This window comes from Helicoverpa zea, chromosome 19 (assembly GCF_022581195.2).
Source record: "Helicoverpa zea isolate HzStark_Cry1AcR chromosome 19, ilHelZeax1.1, whole genome shotgun sequence".
Taxonomy (NCBI): Eukaryota; Metazoa; Arthropoda; class Insecta; order Lepidoptera; family Noctuidae; genus Helicoverpa; species Helicoverpa zea.
This window is the reverse complement of record NC_061470.1, coordinates 1,189,124-1,212,414: the sequence shown is the minus strand read 5'-3', so window position 1 is coordinate 1,212,414 and position 23,291 is coordinate 1,189,124. Positions and strand designations below refer to the sequence as shown.

Below are 23,291 nucleotides of genomic sequence, written 5' to 3'. Positions count from 1 at the left end.
AGCCAGCCTCTTTGAGTTACTGACCTGCCTTACTGACGTTTGTTTTTTTTTTAGGTGCGAAAGAATTAGGTGATGATTAGTGGTAGTTCATTTGGGTTTGGTTGTGTTTTGGGACACTGTTCATTACTGTTCAGTCCGGGTAAATGGTTATCGACGAAATAATTATCTTATGTAAAGAATTTACTTCCAGATCGCATGTGTTAGATTATTGTATATTTCTTGATTTAAACTATCTCTGTAAACGAACTTTAAATGACAAATGATTGAATATTTTTACTGTCTCTGTAAACGCACATGAAAACGAGGGTACCTTTATGTAATTGTTTTATATTCATTAAATTTTATATCTAAAATCTTACATGTTTAATGATTAAAATAAATATTAAAATTATCGTTATAAGTTTTAAATAAGATTTGGTGTGTTTAAATTAGTTTATTTCAACTGTGAATTTAGTTATTTGTGTATAAAGCTTACTTGTCTGTGATTGGTCAATTGTGGCGGGATAGTATGACTGTTCGAAATAATGTTTTAAAATAGTCATGGCACTTTTCTGGTGGACGTTGAGGTGTAGACAACACACGAAAGTTAAGTATTCTTCCTGATTTATATTTTCTTACTGTGATGTGATTATTGTAATTGTCGTTTTATGTATTATTGTGCTGATGTTTAAAATGTATAGTGATCTATCGCTTTATACATGTCTTTAAGATATATTTATGCTGTACTGTGTATTACATTGGGTACCATATGGAATTATTTCTTTATGATATATATGATTTATGTTCTAATGGGTTATAACCATACAGACAGAATTGTGTTGCTGGGGAGTTTGTTCCACCACTTCTTCTTCCCAGCAAAAACACATAGGAAGTGGTGAAGGGTGGGCGTTTTGGGGGCTGTCTATTGTAAAATACTGACGTTCTAAAAGTGCTGTTTTGCAGCCAAGTTTGAATAAATGATTTTTCATTTCGATTTGATATTGATCATAGAAAATGCTTTATTTATTTTTTTATACCTTTATGTTTATTCCTTGCTTTCTACACTTATTCTTGAGAGTTCAGTAATTAAATAATAAATTAAATTGCTCTATTATGTATCAAATCTAACACATGCATTCTACATTCTACATTATATAACATTTTGACCTAGGTACGTGGTCAAGAGAGAAATATACTTTCCTTCAATCCTTTTAATTAATAATGAAAAATACTCTCGCATTTTCTCTCAGCATTCAAAATTCCCATTCAATGACTTATAAATAAATAATAAAACTTCAAACACAGTATTGCCATCACTAAAAATGTCCATAGCATTAAGCCGAGCTTTCACGGTATTATTGTGAAATGCGAGTGAAATAAAAAGGAAACGGAAGTTTCCGGCACTTGGACGTTTCAGTAAATAATATGGACTTCCCTTCAGTAATGGACGAATATTATTTATTTTTCACGGAACATTTGTTAAAGGAAAACGTGTTACTTAAGTAACAGTTTGTTGGAGAAACGATAGAATCTTTACACGTAGGTACACTTTCATGTTGTCAGATATAATCATTCTTTTCGTAATTTACTAAGGGCTTTGCTCCATTCATAAATTAATCAAGCATGTACATAATAAGTACAGCGTTAATTTTTAAATATCTCAATCATCGAACTTCAGATTTCTATAATCTATCTGTTTGTTGTGAGATTAAAGAAGCTAATGTCAAAACTCAGTCTCTCATCATCCTCCGAGCCTTTTTCCCAACTATGTTGGGGTCGGCTTATAACTTAACTAATGTATGTAAGTCTACTGTTAAACTCTATAAATATTTCGTCTCTGTACCTGAAAACTGCATTTACTTATATAACATTACCCTATCTTCTACAGCGATATTTTAGGTGCACTGCAGAAAATATAAATAAATTCGTTGGCTCGGAAATATTCATGCATCGTATTTTGTTATGAACAATTTTGCAACGATATCCTTCGGGACCTTACATTGTAAACGGCCATCTTGAATTTATGTATATGCGTAAAAATGTCTGGCAAGTTTCGCTAGACAAACTTAGATATAAAAGGTAAGTAAGTATATTATGTTTTTGTAAACGTTGGGGCATTTTCCTTTGGAGGCTGCTTTTTGAATAAATCTTGATAGAAAAGGTAATCTTGGTAGAAAAAGGGTTATCTTAATGTTACAAAATAATTTATTGGCTTGACTGTGGGTGTTTTATTTCTCCCATAGTAGGGGTCCGTGACTGTAAAATTATTATCTGTCCTGTTTTACGCGGCCTTACATTGTAGCTATTTCAATTATTCAGACGTAAAAAAATATAGAAACAAAATATTCAGGTTAAGTATTACTATTTCGGCATACTAGCCTAGGTAATTGGTTTTTTATAGAATTATTACGATATATTTCTTTAAAATTTTATATTTTCTTTTTAAAAAACATCTTCTGTTCCTATACGGTTCAAACCCAGAAACTCTAATTTCCATTTTCCCTTCACCAGAAGCAGAAAATACCAGTTTCCCAAACCTTCATCGCACGCAAACTTCAGCTTTCACCGTACCTTACAATACGTCAACGTCCATTGACGTAAACAATACGGGCAGCCAATCACGCTAAGAGCTGTCTCCGTCATTTGACGTTTGGCGAACAGCGTCTGTGGGACGTTGACGTAACGTGACGTTACCGTGTCCTGATGAGATTGCGTGAAGCTGCAGATTATTGGATTGGTTTGTGGATTACGTTCAGTTTAATGTCAACTGTGTTAATGTATTGTTTCTTATTTCTTACATAGAACCACAAAGAAATAGTTCTTAGTTTCGCTTAAAAAAGGGGTCCTGTTTCAATTTGCCCCATGTAAAATACAAGTGAATGCTGATCTATAGTTTTACAGTAGGTTTCACCATTTCACTATAACGTTAACCGAACCTTATCAGTTGTCAAAACACCGGTTTGCCTTTTCACAGTTAGGCTTTAGATCTCGCAACTCGCCTTTAGATTTAGTAATTAATCAAAACCTACATTTTTGAATTGAATTTGTTAAAAAAAAAAATCTACAATCTAGCAATGTTGGGTGAAACCAAGATAGCCTTTTAGATAGAATTCAATCGTGTACCCTTTAGGCGCGGAATCCTAAAAAAAACAAGGCAAACACAATCGATTTCCTCATCCATAAAGCTATATTTCCAAACGATTCGGATCACCTAGTTCCCAAAGCTCCATTGGTACAATACAGGGGAGCATGAACCGCTAAGTTTTCATATCACGTAGGCAACCCGAGGCATTCTTTCGGAGATTTCTTTGTTGGCCCCTAACCTAAGAAGCTGAACCAAATTGGTATGTTTTGAATGCTGAGCTGTTTTACAAGAAGGTTGAATAGGTACCGGATTTTGTGAATATTGAGTATTCTAGGATGCGGGTATAGTATGGTATGGGTATTTTATTGAGCACATTAGGTACACCGATCATCCGATCGGTATCAGACCAACTTGAAACTGTTTTTACCGCGTTGCAGTCGTTTAAATCTTTATCAATCTGAAGTCTTCTGACAAGATAGTAGGATTTTTAGACTGTGATAATAATATGGAGTAACTAAGCAGTATTTTGAAATATTTAAATTCTAACAACTCTTAAAAACACCCAAAAAATCTTGATAACAGCCACACCAAAGTTCAACGCCGGTCATCAAAAACAGGGACCACTTTCCAGAAGCTTAATTAACTCGTCCACCACCAGAATGTCCAAGATTAAGGAGCTCCTCGGTCGAACGGTCCCGAGGAGGGGGGGTGTCACGCTACACTGGCCACCCCTCCAAATTACTCGCGATTACAACCCTTACAAGTAACTTTATATCTTTTGATACGGTACAATGCAGATTGGATCCTTGAGGGAAGGATAATAACTGATGTTTTGAATCTAGTGGAATGTAATGAAAAGTGAAGATTAAAAAAGAAAAGGATTGGATCTTGGTTGGAGTATTTCCACAGCTACATTGGATTGATTAATTCGGCGGAGGAAACGACATTCAAATGTTTTTATCGTAACTTGTAAGTCTAAGGCATATTTTTAACAGATTGCAAAGTAGCTGTTTCCATGACTAACTGGAAGTTTACACGTGAATTAGATGATGTAAATACGAAAAACATTTGAGGAATAGAATTTCTTCATTTCGAAATAATGATTGTCCTTAACTTAAGAACATATGTTATTCTTATGAGACTAGCAAACCTTCGTACGTATAATTGAGATAAATCCACGTTGTTATTGACACTGAACTCACTGTAACTACTACTTTAGTACTACTATGTATAGGTACCTAGGTAGGTACATACTGAAATCCGATCTGAACCCTGTAGGAGCAGTGCAAAACACGTGCCACCAGACAGGCTAAGTTGCATCGATAAGCATAGCTACACAAACAGCCAGACACAAATAATGTCTGTGCCAGACAAATTCGGCTGTTCAATGGCCGACAGATGTCAACCGCGCCGTCCTTCACAACACACAATGTAATAAAATCGTATTGTTATCGGACTCTCATGTGTGTACAGTTAGTGAACTGCCTGCAGGCTTGCAGTCAGTTATATTTTGATGATGACATTGCACTCAATCCATTGTTTTTTGTGTCGAAATTTGTATAATGTACCTAATGGAAAATGATATTTATTTTGAAAATAAGTTAACATAAGCCTTTCACACGTCAAATAATTAAAACGAGGTGAAAACGGTATTTCCTATTTGACTACCCTGAGACAAAGCTCCGAAACAAACTCGAGGGTCACTTTCACAGTTTCACATAGGCGTGTAGGTTATTTTATTAAACAAAAAAATATTTAAGCGTAAAAACAGCAATTTCCTTGAAAATTAAAACGCACACAAAAAAAATCCAAGATGGCGTTACCGCGCTTTTTCTTCAGCCACAGAGTATAAAAAGCGTGTTTAAACCGGTGTGTACCGGTTGAAAGCAGTGTAAATGTCTGCAGAAAGCGCTCTAGGGGTGCATTGAAGGGGTTCTGAGGGCTCTTGGTAAGACTTGACGGTCTACGACGCAGATCGTCTAGCTACAAGTGTAGCAAACGCCTTGCTTCTTTTTAAATGACGTTTCTATAGAATTTTTAGGGTTGCCTGTCGGAAAATGTGGTGTGGAAAATCCTTTAAATGTAGGTACCGCAGAGTTTTAAAATTCTGCTTTTAAATAGAATTGGGCTATAATTGGTTTCTCTACAAATGTGTTTTCGATAGTTTATTGATGATTCGATTTCCATTTTATGGAGGCTTTATGTGGAAATTCCTTTTACGAAAAACCTTACAGTAATTGCTCTTTTGATTCTAATATTATAATCTGTAGGTAATTTATATTATTTTACCCAAAAAAAGTCCGAAACGAAAAACTCATCTGACCATTCAAACATTTGGCATCACAAATAACAAAAGCAAAACGTAACAAAACCACAAAATAATTTATCAATTCCTTTACACAATAGCCCTTAATAACATAGGAAATAGTTTTCACTTCAACAACAGCATTAAAAGACAACGGAATCATATTTTCGAAGGAGGGTAGTCATCGATTTTCTCCAATACGTACCTACAGTTCAGTGAACCTTGTCGTGAGAATTCTACATAAAGGAGTGTGGGTTCGAGGCTCGGGTAGCGATAATGAAGAAATGTTAATTATTATATTACAAAACAAGGTTTTATTGTGACTGACGTGGTTAGTGAAGGAATTTGATGTTATCTTATGAATGAAGATAAGCTTTTGATTCAGCTTTTTATCTAGATAGTAGGCTACTGTGCTGATGGTTTTGATAAATACTGTCTTTTAAGATCTATCTAGCCTCATTTCCAACACCTTTTTTGAAAAAAGTTTTATGAGCAGCCGTGGTTCAGCAATAATACATTGAAAAAAATAAAGAAAGAGGTGGAATGTAGATTCAGAAGGACGTGATCATAAACAAACAAGTTTATGAGACCAGAAAGGTCTTCAAACTTTTCTTGCAACACGAACTTTTAGCGTTATATTAGCAAAATATCTGCCAGTTTCTATTCAACGTTATATAGCAAAACTTTTACCTGCAGTCACAAAAATCCAAAATATCCTTTGTAACCCGTTCAAAAATTATTATCAGCCAGCATTGTCCATGTTCCCGAGTTTGACGAAAAAATGACCACTTCGTCGCTCCCTGACAACAATGGATGTATTTTTGCAAGGGGTACTGAACTCGAGCGCGCTTCAAAAATGCAAGCCGTGCAGTTTGTAAGTACACAGCCAATATCTGTCGGTGGATATGGCGGGCTTTTTGTAAATCGAATGTTTTTGAAATGAGAAGCTCTGTGGTTGATGTAAGGAGTATTTGATTTGAAATGAGTTTTTAATGTGACTATGGTCCGTACGTGCCTAAAAGTATTTTTTTGTGTGGAGATTTTAAAAAATCCCCAAGTAGAGTATTTTCCCTGAATATCTAATAAAAATTCCAGGCTGAACATTAGTTTTATCGAGACGTATACATGGGTAGAAGGCTTTCTTTTTTTATAAATGTTTTATTAAGTCGCTAGTTCGCTACGTAGGTATGTGATGCAAATTCCACTTATTGAAATCTTTCAATGCACTTTAAGTATTAATAAGTTATATAGTGCATTAAGAGGCTGGAAGTTTCTCAGTAAACATGTTTTTAGTCTAGCTAAGAATCGATAAAACCTAGGTAAACACGGAGATAAAATGTTGAGTTAGCAAGTTTACAATGTACATTTACTTACTTACTAAGAGTTTGTTTACATTAATGAAGAGGAAAGTTTAATTTTTCTTAGAATCGTATGTACTTCGTATGTACTTATTAATATGTATTTCGAGTTGTTTCAGGTAACAAATGATGATGTTTAATGCTAATTGAAACAGAAAGCCTCCTTTCAGAATAAGATAGCACAGTGATTAGGTAGGTAGATATCCGCATTAATTTGAAAAAAAAAACAGGTTTTCAAAATACAAACTTATTATTACAACTTTTGATAAGATAATCAATTTCATGATAAAAGAAATCACGGGAAAATTATATGTCTACAAGAATAAATTCATATGCAATATAAGTACCATACATTGATGCATTGTAGTCTAGTCGATACAATTATGCAAATATGAGCCAATCAAGGGTCAATTGTCGGATGTGCTAGATCTGAGCCTAGCTTTCAGTCTTCATTGAGACTTACAGGAAACTCTTGATATGATGCCATCGAGAACATTTCCTTTTTCTAGAGAATGAGTTATGGTCGTTAAGTTTAATTGTTTCTGATGTAAGGTTGTTACTTTTTAAAAAGGAAATACATAGTAGGATAAATGTATAGACTTAGTAGGTTGTTATTTATGACTGGAAATGGAAAAAAAGAGATTACTGTCTGCCTGTGTTACATTCAGATTGAAAATTGTGATAGTAAGTGTTTAACGGTGACTTTCCCTAAATTCCCTTGAAAAGCGTTGTTGAAAAATTCGTTTCGTTTACTTTCAAAGAGGACAAGTTATTAAAAACTTAATTGTGATAATAAATAACATTATTATAGCAAGGCAACCACAATTTACAAACTAAATCCACGCCTAAACTATCCTAAAAATATTCAAACCTTCTTCGGAACCACAGACAATTTTCCCATCCGTATTACATTTTCAATGCATTTCCGCGCCATTCCTAGTAGTACGTTCCATGGTACGCAAGCTCGCGTCATAAACAATACATTTCTGACGTTCTGACGTTAGGGCAGACGGATGTGAAATGTCAGAAGTGGGAATTCCGTTGCTTTCTGGGAAGTGTTATTACGTAGGTAAGTTGTTGACCGCGATTTAATTACTAAAGTGAGGTCGACCTGCAATTTCTAACAGTTTTGATTGCCAAGGGATTTATGTTCTAATACTTATGTGCAGGTACCTTTTAGGCTCTGAGTATTTACCTATATTGCTCCTACAGACGTTTTATTTTAGGTAGAACGTAATTTTTGAAGATAGTCTCTTTATAAAGTTTTTTTAGGTACACCTAAATTTTCGAAAGTTGCCCTGGATTTCTCAGAATTTCCTTCTTCAGATCCTGAACTTATGAATATAGGACCTGGAAGTATACCCTATCAAACACAAAAAGATTTTAGCAAATCGCTCTAGGCGTCTTTGATCGGTGAGCAAACATTAAAAGAAAAATGGAGAACCTCCTCATTTTTCTAAGTCACTTAAAAATTAAACTACAAAACAACTAGTTAATTTAAACCACATAACCAGCATTACCTATCTATACTAATATTATAAAGCTGAAGAGTTTGTTTGTTTGTTTGTTTGAACGCGCTAATCTCAGGAACTACTGGTCCGATTTGAAAATTTCTTTCAGTGTTAGATAGCCCGTTTATCGAGGAAGGCTATAGGCTACTTTTTATCCCGGTACGGGAAGTAGTTCCCACGAGATGCGGGTGAAACCGCTGGCAGAAGCTAGTTACTACTAAAATAATTCCTAAACAAATACCTAATAACTGCAACAAAATATGCGTAACATGTTATCTACGTTTGTATGATACGTCCCGCTCGAGATAATGCCCTCGGGAGCTACGCGATAGCACTCCTGTCCTTTGTGCCAGTGTAAACAACGACCAGCTATTATAAAACGAATATTTTTTGGCGGGATTTGGGCGATGTAGTTTTTCGTATTTCTGTATTTCATATCTGTATTTTTATGTTATTTATTTATTTATTTATGAGCATGGAAGACTTACAGCTAAGTACATATAATAGGTAATTGTGTGACTAACTGACAGCCAATTACAAGTCTTCACTTCTAAAACTAGTTAAACATAAAAAAGGACAGTGGAACAAACTCAACACACTGCTTATAACGCCTGAGCAAAAAACAAAAAAAAAAAAAAACAATAATTAAAAACGCAAAACCAATAACTTTGCTACAGGATTTTTTGAGGGAAATGTTAAGTATTAGAAATTGAATTGAAAGATGGGAACAAATAATTTAATTTTTAAAGAAATTCAATGCTAAACTCTTTTTCACCGAAGTCACACTTGTGTTAAATATGTCAAAGTCAAACTGCTATGATCAGTTATGATATAGGATATAGCATATAATAGATGATAGATTCCTGGTATTGAAAGGTTAGTCGCGAAAATAAAATTAGAAACTAAGGTGACTGTAAAGGTACTGATTTATGACGAAGTTTTTTTATTTCGTAGGGGATTATAAAGCGTTAGCTCGAAAGATTTAGTGTAGCTAGAGATGGAATTATCTTGCAATTATAGCTCAGGTAAAAGGACAGATGAAAATGACTAAGTAGTTGTAATTTCTAAAACTCGTAAAGTTAAGTAGGTACCGACCGGACATTTATGTATATTACATAACTACTCAGGGTCAAGTCATCTTTTTAGCCATTTAGTAATCTGTGCTTTTGGGTATTCTAATCAATAGTTTATTTTATCGTAACAACTTGTGACAAACGGATTAATAGCAAATCTCCTCAAACTATTAGTTTCAAGGTAGGAGCGTCGAGTTAATGTTACGAAGTTTTAGCGGTTTCCCGGGAAGCTGACGAGGATTGATGGAAACAAATAATGTTCATTTCCAAGCTCATAGTTAAGTTCAATTCATGCTCTGTCTACCGTGAATTGAGTGAGTCGATGTAAGTATTTAAAGAGGACAGTTTCATCTCTTACGTTCTTATAAGTAAGAGGTTCAAATGAAGGTATTATTGGTACATATGTGCCTTTGTTATCCTGACTAGTATTATAAATGTGAAAGTAACTCTGTCTGTCTTTTCCTCACGCCTAAACTACTGAACCGATTTGTGTGAAATTTGGTACAGGCATAGTTTGGAACTTGAGAAAGGACATAGGATAGTTTTTATTACAAAAAATATAAAAATAAAATTTATTCCGGACATATTTATAGCGCCATCTATTAATCAAACCTATCTGCCAGAAGTTGGTAGGTGGTGACGATTGTGAAAGGTATATTCAAATTAAAACTAGGTACCTATTAGAGAAATTAGTTTACCTACTAATGGTATGTCCACGGTTTGAATCCATGTCCAAATCGAATTTTATGTCAGGTGAAACTTTGAATTTGTTTCGAGTGCCATGATAATATGTTTAGGAAGGGTGTACTATGCCAAATCGAATGACAAATAATCGAATGCCAATTGATCGACCACTATAAATCGAAATTCTAAATACTCGAACATTCATAATATCGAATGGTTTTTAAATCGAACATTCAATACATCGCGCAGTCAATACATCGAGTGTTCAAAATATCGAATGTTCGTTTGATCGAGCGTTAAATGCATCGCATATTCATCCTATCGAAAAATCTATATTTTTTATGAATACAAGAAAAACTCAAAATTTACTAATAAATCACATTTTAATCTTTAATTCTTATCTTTTAAAGGTAAATTTTAAAATTTTGTTTGAATTGAAAAGGCAAACGCGGGATTGGGAAGACCTACTTTACAAAAAAGAGGCAAAAGGGATGATAACGCGATTGAAAAAATGTTAAATAATAAAAACAACATTAAAATTTATAAATTATTCATAAATATTGAGTTTTTCTTGTATTCATAAAAAATATAGATTTTTCGATAGGATGAATATGCGATGCATTTAACGCTCGATCAAACGAACATTCGATATTTTGAACACTCGATGTTTTGACTGCGCGATGTATTAAATGTTCGATTTAAAAACCATTCGATATTATGAATGTTCGAGTATTTAGAATTTCGATTTATAGTGGTCGATCAATTGGCATTCGATTATTTGTCATTCGATTTGGCATAGTACACCCGTTTAGGAATGCATTTTTAAGAGAATAAGGTCTCAGAAAAGACGAAAGAAACAGTAGAGATTAAAACCTCTTTTCACTCCAAGTTGTGAAAGAAATCCACACACATGTCCGTAGGTAAGTGTTTCTCCACATGTCTATTGTTCTTGAGGTCAGTGATGGCACAAAGTGATAAATAATCTTCAGCTCAAGTTGCTGAACAATGCCTCCAGTGTATGTAGCTTCTTACAATGCGTCGTAAACATTCTGACAGGGTTGGCGGAACAACCCGAGGATATTCATTAACTACAAAATATGTAAAAACTTTGTAAATGTATTTTTTGGCAGAACTGTCAAACGATTTTCATGCGCCATCTTGCTGTATTCTGCAGTCTGCAGTATTGTTTAGTTTTCATTTAAGTTTATGATAAAAATCTATACATATAATAAATCTGTAAAAAAACTGTGTCTGTACATTGAATATATTAAAAAAATAATAATTGGGTGGGGTTTAGAAACAGTAATGGAACACAAATCCAAAAAAAAAATTCTGTCTGTATGTCTGTATGTCTGTATGTCTGTATGTCTGTATGTCTGTTTGTTTGTACACGCTAATCTTCCGAACTACTGAACGGATTTCAATGATTTTTTCTTTGTTGTGTCAGTATTAAGCCTGGTCAACATATAGGCTATAATTTATCTTCGAAACTTGAAGACCTGATGCAGAACACCAACAGACCAACAAAACTATAAGAGATACAAAAATGGTGTCATGGCAAAAATTGTTTCATGTGATGAGCATTTTCAGCTGAGATAATAAATTTGAAGATCTGGAACACCTGATGTGGAACCCCAAGAGCCCAGCTTCTCTGTACCATATACAGGTATGCCGTTTTAGCAAAAGTTGTTCAATTTGATAAGCACTTTCTATTGACTTATACAAATTGAAGATCTAAAACACCTGATGTGGAACTCCAGGGGCCCAGCTAGACTATAGCATATAGAGGTATGACGTTTTAGCAAAAGTTGTTCAATCTGATAAGCACTCTCTGTTGACTTATAAAAATTGAAGATGTACAACACCTGATGTGGAAACCCAGGAGCCCAGCTAGACTATAGCTTATAAAGATATGACGTTTTAGCAAAAGTGGTTCAATCTGATAAGCACTCTCTATTTTGACGGATAAACATCGAAGATCTGGAACACCTGATGTGGAACTTCAAGAGCATTACTACACTTGAAATGTATAGAAATGAATGTTATGAAATAGGTATGGTGAATCAAAAAAAGTAATTAGTCCGTCTTTTAGATAACCCTAAAATAATGGACACGTATTTTTTCTTTTCTCCTTCTCACAAACAAATAATTACGAAGATATAACACGCTTGAATTTTGTGTTAAGTCACTGCTTAGTACAAATTTTACATACCTAGACGTGGCGTCACGAGCCCCCACTCTCCGATTTTTTTGCGTTATATATATCTCATTATTATTTTGTATGTCTCTTCCAGACCTCGGGACTACAGAGTTCCGAATTTTTGGGAGGCAAACGTGAGGCCAAAGCCAACACGCTGAAGCCCTTTTGAGACAACTTTAATGAAATGGTGACACAAAACTGACAATTATCCCTTTATACACTATAGAAATGAACCCAAGGACAATCCCCGGTGAACGTCGTTAAAAAAAAAGACAATCTGTGCTATACCATTGCAAACTGTGGATGAATACTACTTGGGCTATTGTGATGGGATGCTAATAGACTAGGAATGGGGAAACTACGGGAACTATGGCTCCTGCCGATGACAATGTATTAGATACATGTAAAAATGGCAAGTGGAGACTCGCCAGCACACTTACTGGGCCCCCGGGAATCTGTCACTGAATAGCAACAAAAGGGCAACAGGGACATGAGTGGCTGAAGTGTGAGGATACCTCGGCGGATTTTAAACGCAGATTACGCGCTCCCTGTGGGTCACTTACCACGAGGCACCTATCCTCCGAGCAGGGCTACTAACCCTGCTCAAGCGACTCCACTCTGGCTGGTCAAGCCAAGCCAGAGGCGTGAGACCTACCCCCGTCATGGTTCACTCCGACCGGCCGGAGATGGGGGACAGTATACTCTCCCTGGAGAACTCAGTATATATGCCCCGCGGGGTCGCTACTCCCCGTCATCAGCCTCAGATATCCTGCGATGCTTATATCTCATTATTATTGTCGTTATTATCTCAAGAGCCTTTGTCCCAATTATGTTAGGGTCGACTTCCAGTCACGATGCAACTGAGTACCAGTGTTTTAAAAGGAGCGACTGCCTATTTGACCTCCACAACCCGGTTAACCGCTCAACCCCCAACACCCCTCGGTAAAACTGGTCAGACATACTGGGTTCTGACTACCCATAACGACTGCCAAGAATTTTCAATGACAGCCGGAACCTACAGTTTAACATCCCCTCCAAATAACGGTCATTGGTATCCAAAATATACGTAGAAAGTACATACGAACTTAGAAAAGTTGCATTGGCAGGTACTTGCCAGACCTGGAATTAAAGACGCACGCTCATACTTGAGAGATTGGTTCTCTACCCACGAACCCCCTAAACCACGAATTCCACTAAGTCACCACGACTTTGTCATCTATTTAATGTTTTTTTACGTTATAATACGTGTAATATTTTTGCCACACACAACTTAAATGCGGACTAATTAGAATCACTACTTTTATCCCTATGGTCACGTCTATTGCGGTTCAGTTCTCAGCGTTTTGTTTAGTCTGCTGTGCTTTTGCCGTTAAAGTACAAAAATTTAAATATATGGAACATTTCTAATGGCTATGCGTATTCCGTTGTTTTCAAGTCAACGGGCCCTTAAAATTCAATATCAGACGATTCAGATCTTTGATTTTGCTGACCCCGTAGTCGCTGGCATAAGGGACAGGGTCCGCGTACGAAGTCGCGGGCAGAAGCTAGTAGTGAATACATTTTCAAGTAACAGAGGCTCAGGCTGGCTGTTTTTTGTGTCGGCATTGTCGAGATGAATTCCAAAAGAATTATAAAATAAATCTAACGGACCTTTTTACGAAAGGTTTCAATAATGATAAAAGAATGCGCAATATTGAGGATAAAAAATTAATGTTCATGACAGAATAGAAAAAATGTACCTACTTATAAAAAAAAGAATACTCATAATTAAAAATGAGTACCTAACCACCCACAGCCTTTATTGAAAAAGAAAACATATAAAATTAAACCGACTTCCCAAAACACTAAAAAGCAAAAAAAAACTATTTTTAGGTGCATCGGCCTAGAAGTCGGTGTCTAATGGATGTTACTAAGTTAATTTTGCCACCGACTTCTAGGCCGATGCACCTAAAAATAGTCATTTTTTTTGCTTTTTAGTGTTTTGGGAAGTCGGTTTAATTTTTTTGTAAAAAAGTTTTTTATTTAAAGCTTTTCAGTGATACGAATAGTTGTCACTATCCATACAAGTGAGAAGTTCTCATCAATACAAAGAATATAAGTCCAAATACGAGGTATTTTACATATTCAGTTGTCGAGTTCCCTCGACTTACTTTCTCTGGTCTCCATCATCAGGTCAGCTCCAAACCTTCACTGTTGAATAGTGCTTTTAGGCGTACACATGAGTGTCAAGTTTTTACCCTATGTATGCCTACAACTTTCGAAGGTTGCCCTCGATTTCTCAGGGTTTCCATCATCAGATCCTGACCTGATGACTATGGGACCAACTGGCAGCTATTCCGAGTCGAACAAAAAAAGAATCACGTAAATCGGTCTATAAACCTCGGAGTAATCGATGTACATGCATAGAAAAAAAAACATACCGGCCGAATTGATAACCTCCTCCTTTTTGGGAAGTCGGTTAAAAAGGGAAGAAAATAATAAAAAGATTTCCTACCTACCTCTATTCTATATTAGGCTTCAGTATTATAGTCATGCTGTAATAGAAATGTATAATAATATACCACAAAGTATATTAAACCTTATTTTACCAGAATAAGACAGTGAATGAATGAATAACATCAAATAATAAACCGATTTCTATAACATATCCGTTGTTTTGTGATTAGAGATCGAAAGACATAGGTACTATACATACTTTACACGAAGCTTATGTCAAAGTCTCAATCAAATGAACGGACAGACAAATTATAGACATCTACCGAGACTTCGATTTTCCTGCGATTTCCAATCCCATCCACTGAATATTTATCAGGTTTCGAAGTTGATAACCCTAGAGAGATTTCAGCCAGACATACAGACATCGGTATTTTATAAGTCAAAAATTCTAGTTACATTTTGCCATCGCTAGCCACAGACGTTTTAGTTTTAAATGTTTTCTGCTGCCGACATATTTTGAAATGAAATTCCTATGATATTTCAAATTTTCAACCTACTTCAAAAAAAGGAGGAGGTTCTCAATTCGGCAGAATTTTTTTTTTTATGTTTGTTACTCGATTTCTCAAAGACGCCTGGACCGATTTCAAAAATTCTTTTTTTATTTGAAAGGGTATGCTTGTCATTTGGTCCCATTGTCATCAGATCAGGATCTGATGGTGGAAACCCTGAGAAATCGAGGGCTTCTCTTGAAAATTGTAGGCGAGCATGGGGTAAAAACTTTATATTTATGTGTATATCTGATGAGACTACAATACTATGGAGGTTTAGGGCAGATCTGATGATGGAGACGACATAGGATCGAGGGAACTCCTAAACGGCACATCTTAACTACCTCGTGTTTGGGCTTATATTATTTGTATTGACGACACCTTTGCAACCGTGAAGGTTTGGAGCTGACCTGATGATGGTGACTGGAGAAGGTCGAGGGAACTCGACAACTGAATATGTAAACTACCTCGTGTTTGGGCTTATATTATTCGTATTGATGAGAACTTTCCACAAATGCGGATAGTGACAACTATGCTTGTCACTGAAAAGCCAAAAATAAAAAACTTTTTACAAAAAAATAAAACCGACTCCCAAAAACACTGAAAAGCAAAAAAAACTATTCTTAGGTCCATCGGCCTGGAAGTCGGTGGCGTTAAACTCAGGAACATCCATAAGACACTGACCCCCTGTACCCCCTGGACCCCCCCCACCGTTATATACGTCCATGGTTTCGGTAATTACCAATACTATAAGCAGTAGGATTCCTCAAGATACAACAATCTATAAGTAAATAAAGATAGATTACGTAAGCACACAGCTTTCTCTGACTCACTTGACCTGTAAGATAACCTTTAGCAAGAAACTTACGAAAGTTATTTGCAACCTAGGACTTATTTACATGACTACATAATGTGTTAAAGTCAACTTCAAAAAGTGCCCAAGTACTGTAACAATATACTTAAGTACTTAGCAAAAGTAAGCTCATGTGTTTTTCTTATACGATAAACAAAAAAAATATGTACAGTGTAAAACAAAGTACACTGGTAGAGAACGCGTTAGGCGTTAAGTCCGCCGTTGTGCATTGTGCAAAAAGTATTAAATAATAAAATATACTGAAGAAACTCAAAACAGATTAAATCATCAAGTAAGTACTTACTCCAAGTTCAAAAGGAAAAAATATGAAAACGCATATGAAAGTACATACATATATATGTAGGTTCATATGAACGACTATCAAGAACACGTGTGCCGATGCCAATCGGTTTGCCCCTTACTTTAATCGTTTGTGCAAATATGTAGTTATGTCTGAACGCACTGGGTTTTATACTGAACGATAGCACGTAAACCCGATACTTGTATCAGCTCCTTTTCTAAGAAAATAGACTTCACTATCCTTAAGATTATCTGCAGCAATGTAAGGGATCCAAAGAAATATGGCAGCGATTTTTTGCCTATCACGCTCCCCCTGGGTCTTCCTTATCGTCGTTCAAATCACCTTCGCAGGCGTTTCCTAGCAAAAAGAATACGTGCGATTCCTCATTTCATGAATCAGGAACGTTAGACGGCAGTGTGGTTTCATCAGTTTTTATTTCATTCCATCTTTTGTGTTCATATCATTTGCGATGTCTAGTGATCGGGTCAGTGTCATCTGCACCCTCCTGGATTCAGAGAAATTCCATTCTTAATGGCAGCTCGCGGGTAAATGGGGTCCGAGGAATGGTCCGCCAAAATCTTACATCTAAATACATGAGCTTTTATTATGTAAGGCTCCAAAATTGGCACACTGGGAACGATTTAGCGAGACAATGGACCGAATTGTTGAATTTATTTGGACCATTTTGTCCGCTGCCAAATTGGTTTTGAGAAAATGTTGATGGAAGTAAATGGTTGGATGCACTGATAGAAAAACCCTCTTAAAGAAATGAAGAACATTGTTTGTGCGATACCTTGGAGTTTTCCGACGATTGGACCGGGAAATCGGATCCAAGATAACACGATTATTAGCATTAGCAAAATTGCTTGTTCAGCAAAAAGGTTTCTTTTAATATCTCAACCTGATGGAAACATCGAAAAAAATATAAAGAAACGGCGTCATGCTGACAATAAATTAGATTCAAGTGAGGTTTGCATAAAACTTTCAGGAGTTTTTTTGCGTAATCCTGTTAAGGTAACATTGTTTTAAAAGGATCTTTATAGTAATACACTTAGGGCTTATTTTAATATAAACAAGGCGACGTTAATGTATCAAAACGCACCTGTGTACATGTAAAAAACCCCTCACAGCGAAAGTGTGGGGTGAAGAGTAATTTAGGGTGATACATGGCATTGACGCAACCCTCGGCTCTTAGCCGTAATTACTAGGGGCCCCGTTTCAATGAACCTAGGAACTTCTAAGGCAGTAGTTATGCAGATGAAGGCACGGTATTCATTTCTTGGATTTTATGCTCGCCTGGTAGTTGAGGGGATTTTGTGAAGCGCAGCGGGTGGGTTGCTTGTGTACATATTTTGATTTTGAATTGCTTTTCATTTAAGCGTGGAGAAATATGATTAAAATGTTAAGTTACCCTCTGCATATCAAACGTTTTCTATACTAATATTATAAAGAGGAGAACTTTATTTGTTTGTTTGTTTGGTTGTTATGGATAAACTCAAAAACTACTGGACCGATGAAATATTCTTTCACCATTAGAAAGCTGTATTATCTGCGAGTAACATATTTTATCCCGGTGCGTGCAGTAGCTCCCACGGGACGCGGGTGAAACCGCGGGAAAACGGCTAGTACTAGATATATTTAAATCGTGTCTACGAACTTTAAAACTATATGAAGTTTCAGTTCGATGAAAAAAGTTGTATTAAAACTGCAATCCCCAATATTCCATTTCGCAAGGATTACCAACAATTATTGTAAATTCCATCGGACATGCAATAATTCCTGGATTTTCACTAGCCAGTGCCCGAATGACATATCCAATTCATTACGTTTCTCTTCGACGTCTGACAATATTCGTGCGACTGGGCCAGATGTCCGACATTTTCTTGGAGCACAGCTGATGACGCAGAAACCAGTCGTGACTAATGAGTTTTCTTTAGATTGTAGATGTAATGGTAGCAATCTACTAATGTAAGGACTGGGTAGGTTGTTTTCGTTGATTAATTTGACCTATGAGGTGGATTTTGGTTAAGTTAGTAACGATATACAAAGGTATTTCTTGACATTTTGATTAACTTTTGTGGAGAAAATAAGAACCTAATTTAGAGGAAACAGTGGTAGGCTTATTCAAGTGCCTAGGTAATTTCAAGTTCAATGAACTCTCAATCTTTATTGGTAAGTAGAATAAATCAAATTATGTCTTACAACCAAATATATTCACAACTTTATTCCGCCAATAAAACAATCATTAGATATTCTAACAAAGTAGCATTCGGTAGAATCAATAATTCCATTCAGAGATGGTCTGAACGAACTACAAATGTCATTAATCTGCGATATCAATGCATGTCGTGTGCCAGGAGCGGCAAATTGTAAGCCCACTGTGTCTATGCCTCCCTACGGTGTTACCGACATACTTGGAGAATTTAAACAACTGGATAAACCGTTGTCGTGCTTTCCCATTTGCAAACAGTCATGCTCATACCTATTATGTGCGTGTGTTTCAATTTTGTCGTGTATTTTATTACATTACCTTGCGTTGCGTTGCCTCGAACCGCGCGCCTATGTTGGCAAACTCTTTCGCATACATAGAGATTGGTGCTTAATATAATAATATTGTGTCACCATTTTATTAAAGTTGTCTCAAAAGGGCTTCAGCGTATTGGCTCCGGCCCCACGTTCACCTCCCAAAAATCCGGGAATCTATAGTCCCGTGGTCTGGAAGAAACATACATAAACTATAATGGTGTCCTAGCCGATTGGCGGCCACGGTGGCTGTTCTTATATAAGGAGATCAGCCAGCTGCACAAGCATTTACGCAGACACAGTGCCCTTCCTATTCCTTTACTCAAATAGCCCGATGGGACGGCAATCCGACACGACCGGAGTAGACTAGTGTTTGGTGCATAAAGCGGATCTCGTAGGTTGAATGCTCTAAGACATAGAGCGCCATGGTTTAATGCAGTTGGCTGTTACTGCGATGTCCTCTGGCATGGTGAGGCTAGCGGCCATTGATGGTAGATAACGTAATGCATGTTGCTACAGCTTTTGTACGGATTTGTGGAGTATGGTATTGGTACCTATGTGTATCTGTTAGTTTTTCTAATGTGTGTGTTTGGGGTAATTTTTGCGACTTTGGGAACTGGTCGCTAAGTTTTACTTCTTAGCCTTTGCTGTCCCATTGCTGGAAAGGCCTCCCCCATTTTCTTGCATCCTTCTAGAAAGTAATGCCTACTTGATATTTTAGCACCGATCCTTAAAGTTTTTATAAATATCAGCCACCCCTCCCTACAATTGTGGACCACGAATAGGTAGCACTTACGTATGTACTAATTACCTTATAAAAAAACTGATTCTGAAATTATTGATTTACAACTTCATTTCAATAAAGTATGAGCCTATTTAAAAGTCCTAAAATATTATAATGAATGGAGTTTCCAAAATTAACTTTAAAGCCCCGGTAGCTTTGAGCTTAAAGTATTTTAAACCAATCAAAAATCCGGCAACATTAACCCAAAGTATCAAAGGTAACATTTGCAAAATAAATTAAAATTAAATGAAAGGCAAATCTTGGAGCGTTTGAACGAAGTTTTAACCAAAGCTTTTGATGTTGTTAAGCGGTTTGACCTTAGACCGTTTAACTAAATGGAACCACCATGAAAATAGGTCGACAATTTAGTTCTCTCATGCACTTTCGATCACTTCCTTACTCACACACACGACAAAATTGTCAAATACAAGCACTCTCCCGGCAGGTTCTTTCGAAAGAGGTCCCGTGACCCTGGTACACAGAGGGGCTCCAAAGATCGGTTGGTTTTAGGACAAGTTTTAGACAGTAAAAGTCTGGCACTCCTTCACGCTTGCTCCACAACGGGAAGAGTCATTTGATGACTTCTCTATAAAACAGTATAGACTCAAGGCAAACATCTACAGAAACGAGACTAACAGCGATCTTGTTTAGATAAAGGCAGGGCAATGGCGTCTCCAGTTGGTTTCACACTCTAAGATTCAAAAGTTTGAGTTATTTCACTCTCATTATGATTTGTTTAATTTGCCTGAGTGCTCTCAATGTTTGTTTTCCGTGCTGCCGAAGATTAGAGAGGTTATTACTGGCCTCGTCATGTGAGCTTCTAAACAATTAGTGGTAATGAATATGTACTTAAGTCCTCCATTTAAGATCCGAAAATCCTACGTATATTAAGTTTCATTTGTGTGTAATTAATTAGAATGCGATTAAGGTGTCTCTTTACTTGATAGGATTATCATATACCTACCTTTGTTAATTCTGTAAGATTGTGAATTTCTCACCCCAGGAATATTGCAATATGGTGGGTTCTAGTCTGATACTCCTTCACTGCACCCAAAGCGGGAGAGGTCATTTGATGATTTCCCATATAAAGGTGTATAATGGAATCGTATTTTTGGTCTATCTATTGGATGTACATTTATCATTAAAAATCATGGTTACAGTTTTAATTTCATGTAAGTTTAAGTTCTTAAATCTCAAGTCCCTAGTGGTTAAACTTGGTTGTGCGATTTTTAAACGATTGAAGGTTTTATGCGCTCTGGAATGTGGCCAAACGGGGTTCAAGCCAAAACGACTCCTACCAAGACTTATGATCACAAGGGAACAATATTGCGACTCTTGACCTGAAAGATTCTGCATTGTATGCAAGGCTTTTTGTAGGTAGATGACTTTTTAACAGAAATAAATAATTTTCGTTTGCCTTTTCGTGCAGATGGGACGAAGAAATAGTACATTTGTAGACTGTAGTGTTGGGTCGTCTAATATTTCATTTTTGTTTGTATTTTTTAGTCATCTTGTGTGTGTCTCATACTGTGTGAATAAATGGCTTTTCCTCCTTCATTTTATTTTTTTAATGTACAGGAAAGTCAAACTTTATCTCGATGATTTTCTAAGCCTGAAAAAAGTTCACAGTATAAAATACTTGCCTTCGTATCAACATCGTGAAAGGGCACCGCGAACCAGGGCTTTCCCGTCAAACTCCTGCGAAACCCTGCCTCCCTCTCCACCAGACCCTCAGGAGTGCCAACATGCGCCCACAGCACGACCTGCACCACCTTCAGCCGAGGATGCACTCTCTTGTATACCTCTTCCAAACGCACTCCGAAATCGTCACTAGCATCACTTATGTTCGCGAAAGAAAAGTAAATCCCACACACGGAACCCTCACCCTCTTCCACGCAGTCGGATAAAGCTTCCAACGTTGATATATTCTCGAATTTACCATTCTGAGTCCCCGATTCACACTTGACTAACACCTTCCCAAAGAGTTTTTCGCGCCAATCCATTTTCGATCTCCTACAATTTAGAATTTTAGACACCAGCCATATCAAGGAGGTTGATGATACACGTGCACACTAAAAAAAGTTTGTTTATTTATCTATGTTTGGTTTTAAATATTTACACAACGAAGCAGACGCGGTTGCATACCACTATAAACTTTTATTTCGAATAAACAAAATAAAACCACAATATTTATCACAAGTTTGCACGTCTCGAAAGGAATGCGAATCAAAACTTTTTTGTTTTGTTTGCGAACTTAGTTATGACTTAAAGAGTTATAGAAATGAGTAATTACTAAGTTTTGAGTTACATTAGTCATGAAGCACAGGATGTGGTGAAGCAAATAGAAGTTTTATTTTTAAATTAATGACGCGTGCGCGCTGGGGAGAGACGCGGTGCAACGCCCGCTCGCTCCCGTAAACAAAGCCAGACTGAAGAGGGAAGAGCGGAGCCCTCCATGCAGACATAGAGCAAACATTTTATAACAAACAGACTCGAGACATCAAAAAAAGCTTCGCTCATATTTGTCCTCTTTGGATGTAAATACCTACGCGTTGTCGCTTGATTTGTTTGCTTTTTAAGTGGTTTTGGTAGACAGCATTTTTTTATTTGATATTCAGCATTTGATACTGACCTTTTTGATGCTTTTACGTATTTTTTTTGTTGTGTAGATACAGATCTAATAAGACCAAGACTATCTGCGTATATCTTTTCTTTATCCTTTTTCTAACCGCTTGTAAAACTTAAACGTGCATCGACTTTTTGCAGTCGGTATTGTTGTAGTGTGCCGGTTGTAATTAATTCCTCAGCCAATTGAGATTGTTTGCTGAATAAGTTCTCTAATTACTGCCGAGAAAGCGAGGGAGGTAAAAAGAAGTGCACTAGAGCATCGTAATTGTGAAATTGGTGGTGCCTTATACTCGCTTGGGTGGCTCCAGGAGTTGGTCTGAAATTTTTAGAAAGTGGAAAAACTTTGGAAGGTAGTTTAGGACTAATAAGAATCTGATGTTTGGTAGAATCGAAGTCTTTACCAAAATCAAAATGTATCTTCTTAAATCATGTAAGAAAAAAAAATTGTGTGTGTAGGAAGGAGCGATTGAAATCATAATTATTCAAATCTCGTATTTGTGAAGTTTTTGCTTGCAAAAAAATCTCGCGCAAGCTATGAATTAATTTCGATTGATTATGTCATGATGATGCAATGCTATATGTAGGTAGGCACCTAAAGGATTTTTATCTATGTATGTGCAAAAATAAGACGTTACGATCAGCGTCAAAAGTGGCAGAAGATATCAAAATTTTCAAAGCTGCTTAGCAGCGCAAAGATTCATAATTTTTCAAAAACACAAACGCCATTTAAAAAGTGGATGAATATTCTAGTAAATTATTTATTGTCGACAACACGGCGTTTAAAAGATGTGTTCAGCTACTTTCGAAGCTGACGACTTTATAGGTGCTTGTAAATACCAATTCTTTGTTTTAGTTTTTTCAATATGTCTAGACTAGACAAAATACGTCTAAAAGTTCCTTCTAATAAGTTCGTAGGTATGATCTAGTGTAGGTAGTCTAGACAGTTTGGTTCTTTTTCAAGAGGTCAAAATAGATCAAATAATCCGGCTACCTGCATAATACCTACCTACATAATGTATTAGG

At 36.4% G+C, this 23,291-nt stretch overlaps 1 protein-coding gene across 2 annotated transcripts in view; it reads right to left on the bottom strand.

Annotated features, from left to right (window-relative positions):
- Window positions 1-22,071, bottom strand: part of LOC124639571 (nucleoredoxin-like) — a 60,425-nt gene extending 38,354 nt beyond the window's left edge. Inside the window, exons 1-2 of one of the 2 annotated variants that reach the window (XM_047177000.1) lie at window positions 21,949-22,071; window positions 21,284-21,712 (exon numbers count right to left, since the gene is read on the bottom strand). In XM_047177000.1, the coding sequence (XP_047032956.1) occupies window positions 21,284-21,712; window positions 21,949-21,957 (438 nt within the window). In that variant the 5' untranslated portion in view covers window positions 21,958-22,071. Of the gene's footprint in view, window positions 1-21,283 lie in introns of both variants that reach the window. The other variant, XM_047177001.1, reaches the window with a different exon arrangement.
- Between the last annotated feature and the right edge of the window lie 1,220 nt (window positions 22,072-23,291).